The 10,004-nt window shown below is 42.7% G+C and overlaps 1 protein-coding gene across 2 annotated transcripts; it reads right to left on the bottom strand.

The window, feature by feature from the left end:
* Positions 1 to 4,383: 4,383 nt before the first annotated feature.
* On the bottom strand, positions 4,384 to 9,263 carry LOC117751441 (cell cycle control protein 50A-like). 2 transcript variants are annotated; one of them, XM_034563300.1, is made up of 7 exons: positions 8,771 to 9,263; positions 7,920 to 8,039; positions 7,283 to 7,390; positions 7,112 to 7,199; positions 6,760 to 6,903; positions 6,458 to 6,667; positions 4,384 to 5,425 (listed from the first exon to the last, which is right to left on the bottom strand). In XM_034563300.1, the coding sequence occupies exons 1-7, from the start codon at positions 9,017 to 9,019 to the stop codon at positions 5,232 to 5,234; spliced, it is 1,113 nt and encodes a 370-aa protein (XP_034419191.1). In that variant the 5' UTR covers positions 9,020 to 9,263; the 3' UTR covers positions 4,384 to 5,231. The 2 variants fall into 2 exon arrangements, with proteins under 2 accessions (XP_034419191.1, XP_034419192.1); XM_034563301.1 differs by lacking the exon at positions 4,384 to 5,425 and adding an exon at positions 5,444 to 6,352.
* Between the last annotated feature and the right edge of the window lie 741 nt (positions 9,264 to 10,004).

Raw genomic sequence — 10,004 nt, 5'->3', positions numbered from 1 at the left:
ATGGCAACCTCTCCCCAAGTGAGCACTGGCCTTATGCTGACATCCTCTTCCTGTTTGCATCCCCAGTCTGTTGCATCCACAGCTGTCAGTCTGTGGCCTACTGGCATGCCCGCCGGTCTCACTGCAGCGCATTTCACATCAGGTTGCAGCTGCTCTTCTTCCTGCGCCTCTCTATTCTCACAGTAGTTGCAGCCATCAGCGCTGCAAGGGCGGCGTGAAAATGCGGCGTAAAAGTGGGACTGCATTTCTGTTGCGAGCCCCGGGTCTGTGGACAGTGAAATCATACGCCTGTAGCTCCTCAATCCAGCCTGCATTACTGGCGTCAGTGTCGAGGATAAAATGCAGGGTGAGGTCGGGCGGGGCTTCTACAAGGGCTCTCTGCAGTGAAGTGAAAGCTGCATGGCACTCCTCTGTCCAATCAAACACCACCTTTTTTTGTAGCAGGCAGAACAGAGGTGCAGCTATGCAGGAAAACCCTCTCACAAACTTCCTGTAGTAGGCCAGGCCCAGGAAGCTTTTCAGGTACTGCACAGTGCTAGGGTAGGCCATTCCTTCACCGTCTGCACCTTCTCATCCATAGTCTAATCCCCCCCCAAGCTTGTGTCCCAGAAATGTGACCTCTCATTGCATAAAGGAGCATTTCTGTGGGTGCAGTTTTAGACCTGCTGCTGCCACCCTCTCCAGCACCCGCCTAAGGGCCTTGAGAGCTTCCTGGAATGACTCACCATGCACCAGTATGTCATCCAGGTACACAACACACTTCTGCCGAGGAATACCAGCGAGTACCCTGTCCATTAATCTCTCGAACGTGGCAGGAGCATTGCAGAGTCCAAACGGAAGAACTTTAAATTGACACAAGCCCCCATTAGTGATAAAGGCAGTTTTGGCCCGAGCTTCAGGGCTGAGGGGGACCTGCCAATACCCGCTCTGCAGGTCTAAAGAGGAGTACCAGGATGACCCTGGAACTGTGTCAAGGGCCTCGTCGATGCCTGGGAGGGGGTAGGGGTCCTTTTTGGTCGCTTTGTTGAGGGGTCTGAAGTCCACACAGAAACACCACGCCTTCTTCTGCTTTTGGGGACTATGAGGACCGGGGAGGCCCAGGGGCTGGTGGAAGGCTCAATGATTCCAGCGCGTCGAGGTCTCATCCTAATCGGCTGTGCATCTCCTGTTTCGGTCTGTGCGGCCCATATCATCCTCTGACAGGGAAAAACAGTCCTTGAACTCAAGTAGCAGCTGCCACAGCATACTTTGTTCACTAGGAATCAGACCATCACAGCTTTTTTGCCAGACCTCCCTCACTGCCAAGACTCTTTCACTGTCGTCAGGTGGAGAGGTGTTTGTCACCTGTATGTGCGAACCTGCAGCTGGCCAGACAGTGGTTGGGGTTGGATGCAGCTCAGCCACTGGCGGGGTGGAGGGTGGTGGAGTTAGCTTGTTTGAAGAAGTGCAGCTGGGAGCAGCAGTTTGTCTCAGCCATATCAGTGTGGCCACGGTGTGGGTCACAACACAGCCAAGCCGGGGTGGCTGGCGCCACATCTGCATGACATGGCCATCAGGAAAAGTGAGAGTTCCTCTCTTTGTGTTTATGACACAGTCCAAAGCCCCGAGAATATCCAGTCCTCCAGGTTAGCAACCCACACCGGGCAGCGGATAGATTTTCTTCCCAGCCCCAGAGTCATAATTGCTTCCCCAACCATAGGAGCTCACTCTCCAGTGACTGGCTACAGTTTCCGCCAGGCCTCGGCTGCGCCGTCCCGTCCTTGTCCGTCACTTCCTTCTTCCCGTTTAAGATCGAGACGGCTCCCCGACCGCATGTTTCTCAGCGCTGATGAACGTTAGCCACTTAGCTTCTGCGCTGTTAGCCTGCGTGGCGATGTTGATGAAGAGCGAACGTTTTACTTCTGACACCAAATGTAGTGACCCTGGGTCAGGAAAGCTAAGAGACGTTATCGTGTTTATTGCCGTGTATTCGGGAACAGTACACAGGCTACTGTGGACCGTAGCCTACGCCAAACAACAGTTAAACATTCTACTTCCGGTCATAGACTAACTCTCAACCCAGTAGTTAACACAAACAACAACATCCCCCTTCACTCGCTCTGCCAATCCCAAGTACGTTCATGGGTCCCACCCACCCCCATAGGTAGCTAGGATGATTGACAGGTTTGACAGTTACACAGAGGTCATGAAACCTTCACTGACCTCCTGAACTTAGTAATTGCCTTATTTAGAACAACTTCTTCCTGTAAACACAATAACACTTATAACATAACAGGTTAACATTACATGTCACTCAGTCCGTTACAGTATTTAACGTGTTACTTTTATAAAACATGAAGCAAGAGAAAGATACCCATCAATACATGGGACGTTTTTAATTGCTTTCACCTGCACAACATGCTACATTTAAATACAGCTCACAAGTTGATGAATCAGTATTAATGATCCAATTGTATAAAATATGATATCGAACTTTGAATCTGCATAACAAGTACTTATTTTTTATTCAACGATTATTTGAGGTGATAAATAAGAATGCTTAGTCACCTGACAACGTTTATTTATCACCTGTTATGAAATGGGTAACGGGTAAATGTTTGTAATATTGGGTCATGCATGGATTGCAACTATGACAATGCAGCATAAATTCATGTAAATCACAACCACAGCGCTGTGTATACATTTTAATAAAACAAAGTAAAAAAATAGACCTTCAGTGTCTACAATGAAATCCATTAATCGCAAATCTAAAAAAAGTTGGCCTATGTTTACTGGAGAAACCATGAATTAGTACATCTTTCCTCCTGCAAACTTAAAACCGTCTGCATGAATTCACCATCGTATAATACAGAACATACCACAGGATGCTATGGTATGGATTCTAGGCACCCCACTTATGAACAGCACATTGACTGTGATTTTAATATTTCCCTCTGCTGCTGCCAGACAGAGGGATAGTGCAGGCCTGATGTATCGCAGGTGTTACAGGAGATCTGTGGGCAGTGAGCCTCTCCTTCCTGGTTTCTAGGAAGGTGTTTTCAAGGGTCCTAAGAGACCCCTACCAGAGTGAAGGATAGGAGAGTGGTGGTGGCTGGGTTCAGGAGGTGTGGCCTCTACCCTCCTGACCCAATGGACATTGACTGGCTGACGGGGTCATTCCAACCTGTGGCGTGGGCTTCCAACATGCCCCTTTCCCCATCCACAGAAACAACCTTCCCCTCCTCCTCCCAATCCTTACATCCCCCATCCCCATGTAACCTTAGGCCGGTTAACAGGGGATCTGGCCCACCTCCTGAACAAAATCAACTACAACTGTAACACCGACAAGGTTAGGAGGAGCATCACCAAGGCCAGGTTACTGAAGGCTCAGGAGATGTATGACGTCATGGAGGAGGCGGAGGCCCAAATTCTGGCTGCTTCAGCCACCAGGTCCAGACATCTGAAATTCACATATAATTCTGAATGTATTAACTATTGTGACACATAGACATTATTATGAATATGTATTTTAGTGTTTTTTATAATCAAATATGATTATTATTTTAGAGCCTTTAACATCAGCAGCAGGATGGACCATCCATAACCCTTCCTGCTTCATGCTGTTGCAAATTAAAGGGAATGTTGTGATCATTTGTTCATTTTAGATTATACTCTGACATTAGGTCCACACAGATATGGAACACATCTTCATCACATGGGAAGTCCTTGAACACACCTTCTCCCGGTCCACTTGACAGACTGGATGTTCAAAGTCAATACAACCTCATTAACTTATTTCTAGGAGGCAAATCATATTCAGTCATAAAGAGTACATGACAAAAATGCCATTACGGAGAAAGGTGTGCCTTTTTTCCGCAATACCTACGAAATGTAATTTTACCATACGTTGCAATAATATTTCACAGCTATCAAAATGTGGTTGAAGAACCCCAAAACAAAAAGTCGGAGTCTGACAGGTCATCCCCCAGCATTGAGCAGCATCCATAAAGTAGCCAGCCATGATCTGTGGATCATTCTTTGTTTTGTAAGCTTCAAGCCATCTTTCTGGAAAATCCATCAATGCATCCACTGATTGCAATTCTAAATAGCTTAAGCTGGTCACAGTCATCAATGCTACTTCTTGCTTAAAATCCTTTCTAGGGTACGTTTGCTTAATACAAGCCCATGTGAATTAGCAAGCAAATTAAGTATTTCATCTGTTGTAAAGCCACGTTTAAAGTAGTCTTCAATGTACTCCCAATTCCTTTCGATGTCAAAGAGCTGCTTCTGACTGTTACGGTCAAGTATCTCAGAATTTCGATTTCCTATCTCATAATTATGATGGGAATATTTTTATTATCACAGCTAAACTTTTATCTTATTTTTTTCTTTTACTGGCAGAAATGGGCTTCCAAAGTGTATTTAATAAATCAAGAATGCAATAATATAACAGAAGATTAAGTAAAGTAACAAACTAACAAATGTGACACTTTAAAGTGCATATGATTTGTTCAACATTGAAGAACGCAAGATAATCTAGGCCAAAATTGTAAAAACTAAATCATTGTTGTGTTCTAACCTGATTAAGACAATGCCCGAAGCCTTACGAACATTGAGGGCACTTGATATGGTGGTGTGAGATCATGTTTCCATCATTAACAAGCATCAGATTAACGACTAGTATAGTCTCTTTATACAACCAGTCACGGCAGAGGGTAAACGGCCACTACTTATAAAATACTTCATGTTAAATATCAGTGCTTGCTTACCGTGATCAACGGCACACAAGCAATGACTTTACCATCCTATATTCAAGGTAATCTCAAAAACCAGAGGTATGTCAATTAAATATAATGATACATTCATCAGCAGGACATATTACAGTACATAAAATGGACCAAAGTTGCATTAAAAATACATACATCCTTCAGCAAAGGAGCCATTCGCAAAGCCTTGCTAAAATAAAACACATACATTGATGGTGTATAGATAAATAGAAGATAAATACATTTACAGGAAATTACATTCCAGTAGCTAATTTGAAGCTATATGTACAGAGACATACTCTATCATCCTGCTTTTGCCTTAGTTGCCCTTCACAAAAATCACAGCTTTTGATGAGACACTTAAGACAATGCCGTCTTTACACAAACGCACGACAATAACAGAAACCAGTGTATTCACACTAAAGTCAACAATCAGTCCAGAACAACCATGCATGCGTAGACAGGGAAACGTGGTACAAGGACAGTTTAGCTTGGAATATCTGCACTGTTGTTGCGGGTGTCATATTTATGGTGGATGATGAGCAGAACCACACCCAGGAAGAAGCAGATGGAGCCCACAGTGATGTAGGCAATGCCAAGGAACGGGTTCTTCCCACCCATCCAGGAGATGGTGCTCAAGATCATCCGCTTGCGACCATCAAAGCTGCGCACAGGATAATCTGATGATCACATGGTTAAAGGAGAAATGTCTGGAGCTTCTGGCGTCAATAGTTTTTTAATCACAGCTTGCACAGAACCATTCAAGTGGACACAATTTGTAAGTCGCTTTGGATAAAAGCATCAGCTAAATGACATGTAATGTAATGTAAAATGATGACCATATCATAACACTATATGAATCTTGTGAAGTCAATAAGCAATCATTGGTTAAGTAATCTCTTTGTATTTAAAAGGTCACCAATGCCACATGACTAAATGTGGGTCCCACATTTCCAGCTTAGATCCATAAAGTTACACTAGTTTTAGTATAACTATGTTTACTTAATGTTTTAGGTACTTGCAGGATTAGTCTGCACATGAGGTGCGAGTATCTACACCAATGGTTTCTTTCCAGAAGCTGGTATACTGAGATATCTGGATAACTGTGCTGAGTAAAACCTAGATCCCCCTCTTCTTAAATGACCTGTTTCTGTAATCAGATTAGTTAAGATAACTCAGTTCCTTCATAAAGGACCTGGCATGGACAATAAACACACATAACTGTAAACAGCAGTGTTGACTGCAAGCTGACATCAAGCTAAATTCAATTTGTTCAAACATTTACTTGTTGTTGTTTAGGTGTTTTGCTATTCACCAAATTAGGAATTTGTGAATTTACTGAGACTCAATGTGATTCAATGTGATCAAAGTTTAGGGTGTTTCTAAATAACAAAACGCCACGAGCTAGTTCTAGTTCTGATTGTGCTGTGGAGTGTCTGGCTATGTTTGGGGTTGACTGAAGCTCATGGGGGAGAGTGGTCGTCCCGCAACCACAAGATACCCGGTTCGATCCCCGCTCTCCCCATTATGCATGTCGAAGTGTCCTTGAGCAAGACACTGATTTGCTGCTGAGTTGCTCCCGAGCGCTTCACTGCAGCCCACTGCTCCTTAATAACTAAGGATGGTTCGAATGCAGAGAAGAATTTCCTCACTGTGGGATCAGTAAAATGTACATTTCTTTTTTCTTTTCTTTCTATGATTTAAAAGGATACTGTAAGTGATTTCCAAGACGTATTTGCCACTGGGGAGAGTCGGGGTCGTGCTCGGCTTCTTCTGGATGATGCGATAGAGCTTGCGAAAGGTGGGCAACGCAGCGGTGCGCATCCACACAATGAAGTCCTCATTGATGAAGCCGTTGTTCTCAGGATCTGACGGGTCCAAATCGAACACTGGCTTCCTCCAGTTCACCGGCTTGGATGTGTCTGAAAAAGAACAAGACACAACCAAGCAAGTCAGAAGAAGTTCAGTGTTTAATGGGTCCAAAAATATCTTGCACACAGTTTGATTTAATTACCTTGGAAGGCTACAGTGAGGTTGCTGTTTCCACCGGGGTTCCTGAACTTAACATGTTTGTCTGTCCACCACGCGATTCCCTTCTTTACCAGAGGAATTGCATTTCTGGTGCCATTGGAATCAATATGATACAGCTCCAGAGTGTCTGAAACAAACACACGTTTTATTCATTATTGTTCATTCGAGTGAGAGCGGCTAATGAGCTAAACTGCAAACTGATGCCAGAATTTTGTTCTGTACGGAGCTGTGAGGAGTATTGATGGTCAGATGACACTTTAGTTGACCACATAAGTAGCACTAATGCCAACACTGCCAGGTAAAGAAAAGTGAAGTTGTTCACTGCTCTTACTTACCATTGAAAAGGCTGTTAGCTATGGCCCCACATGGAGCGATGGGCTTTCCTTCACTTGTGCGATACGGTTCGCATTCCTTGCTGGGGTTCTGTAAAAAGGAGGCGGTGTTAAACGGAGGCAAAAGGCAGTTGTTGAAATAAAAAAAATGGGACAACACTTTCGAGATTATACCTTTAAAGCAGACCGGTCACCATTCAGTTGGCTGTCATCCCTGGACTTCACATAGCGTCTGTGGTTCTGATAGAAGTTGGATAAGCCGTAGTACATGAAGACGTTGCTCTGCAGGAGGGAGGAGATTGTGTTATAGACAGTATCAGTAAAGCCTACTACTAAAGCCTAATTACTTTAGTAAGGTGGCACTTGGTGATTATTTGGATCTAAGCTAGTTACAACAAAAGGTTTGCTTCTCTCAAATTTAGGATTCTTTATGTTCTCAGATGAGATTAATCTAATTCCCCCCCACACACTTGATTTTAGTTGCGTCTTAGTGGCGCTGGTTTGTCTGATCTGGAAACTGTTGTGATGAAAAAGCCAATGGCTGAGAGCTTTTATAAGTAATCAATATAAACCTTCTGGAAGTTTCCAGCCTGCATATTTTTAGACTCCAATGCTCAATGATCAATGATAATGACGGCTCACAAAACAACCTTGACGGTGCCATTCTTTGGACTTAAAATAGATCTTAATGGACATTCAGTGTCAGGAGGGCAGTTTCTATCTTGTCTTTTACTTCAAGCAACACTTATCATTTCTGAAGCTGAGGGCATGTATTATTCATGGGGTCTGCATACTGGAAGCCGGCGCTCACCTCAAATGGCTGCTCCAATGTGAAGGGCACAGAGCAGAGACATGGTGTTGTGCTGTTCCAGCTGAAGTTCTTGGCACAGTTGTAGCATGCATCGTTAATGTCTGCACCAGTGTAATCAATCTGAAAAGGAGGCGATGATTACTTAAAAAAAAAAAAAACATATAGGAGTAGCCGAAAATAGATGCATACGGTTTCATATCTGTATAGACTGAGAAGACAGTATATTCACAATATTCAGTTTTTATTGAAACTGTTGTTAAGAGGTGCTGATTCAGATTATAAGTTATTTTGGAGACTTTAGTGTGTTTTTAAATCGTTGTGTTTTAATGTTTGATTATAGTCTAAGCTCATTTAAACAATCGGGTGCAATATACCAAGAGGTGTTTCTAAAGTTTTGATAGAAATGTGTGGACATAATAGCAGACTCATTTCTTAGTACAATGCAATACAACTCAACAGCACCACAGACGTTAACTGCATCCCCATAACTGAACATGACAACCTGTTATTGATTACAGGGATGTTGCAATAAGACTGCATTAGTTTTAACTAACGTTAGTCAACTTGGCTGCCAGCTAACCTAACTAGCTAACCTAGCTAACTAAACCGACAACTGATAATATACTGTAATCTCAATATGACAAAAGGCTCAGAAATGCAAGCATTGTTTTATATTGATCGGTTACTTAAATCAATAAACAAAAATAAAAAAAGTATAACAAAGTTGTTATTTGTGCTCTTTCTTGTCGTAAAACAACAGGTCATGTCAGGAAATAGACGAGGGAAGAAATAAACCGTTAAACGTACTGTGTGGACGAGCTGGTTAAAGACAGACATGACTGTTACTGTACCTCGTACTCTTTGATGTTGTTTGAAGTGACGTACAGGCCGATGCCGATGGGTATGAAGATAAGACCGATAACGAAGAAAGCCGGCAGCACGGTGCCCGCGGTCAGGATGGGCTGCCAGGCCGGGAGTCTCTGCTGTTTGAACGCGGTGTTGTCCGGCTTTTTGCTTTTCACGACCCCCGCGCCGCCGTTATTCGAGGCACCCGAGTGGTGCCCGTCCTCTTCCTTCGCGTTGTAGCTTGACGCCATCATGGCTGCGATCCGCTTCTGGACAAAATAGGCGACTGCGAATTAGTTGGCGGCCGGTAGTTCCCGGTTAATCCCACACGGTTAACGCGATGCCACACGTCGAGGCGCAGGGTAAAACTGTCTAAAGAGGTACGTTTACCGGCTGTCTAATCCAAATATTTAGCTACTCATTGTGGTATTGATTTGGTCCGTCCTGTTAATCTCGTCTAAGAGGAAGAAGCCGGAAGCACCCCGAGCCAATAGGATGATGAAATGTGGCGCCCGCGTCACGGCCGAAAACAAATACGCCCCTTTCTCATGTTGAATGCTGTCACACACTTCTGATGCACTTCTGTTTTAAAATTGAATTCCTGCTTTGGAAGCTAATTAGGCGACACGATTTTTTACAATTTTTATAAGCAATTTAAAATCCAGTTGGACATTATTTTATACAAATAATTATTTGAGAACCATCTGCCCATAAATACAAGTATTCATTATGCAAAATGTAATATTATTGCAACATTTAAGATGAAGAAATGCAGATGTTCAGCTACCAAGGATATAGCAAATGATCACAAATGGAATTGACCAGACCATTGCTTTGTCATATATTCCAAGAAATATATATATATATATATATATATATATATATATATGTATTGTTTCATTTCACTTGAAATTGCCCTCTGGTTTAGTCAAAGAGTGGAATGTCACATTATGTTTAAAAAAAATTAAAAAAATACATTTGATTCACCTTAATTATCAAAATAATAATAAAACTGTTTTAATTTAGTCTGTTACAGTTGTAACTATGGTTCCCTGTAACACATGGTTTAAATGTGCTTTATAAATACATCATTCTAAAATTATTGTGTCCTCTCTTTGCTTCCTTATACAAGCATACTATTTTCACTTTATCTCAAACTATGTGGACATTTTCTAAATATCACAAATATACATTAGTGAGCTACATGGAGCTTTTGCTTCAATGCATTGGAAATAACAC

Source organism: Cyclopterus lumpus, chromosome 22 (genome assembly GCF_009769545.1).
Source record: "Cyclopterus lumpus isolate fCycLum1 chromosome 22, fCycLum1.pri, whole genome shotgun sequence".
Classification (NCBI taxonomy): domain Eukaryota; kingdom Metazoa; phylum Chordata; class Actinopteri; order Perciformes; family Cyclopteridae; genus Cyclopterus; species Cyclopterus lumpus.
Note: the sequence above shows the minus strand (reverse complement) of the source record. Positions and strands in the feature narration are given on the sequence as shown.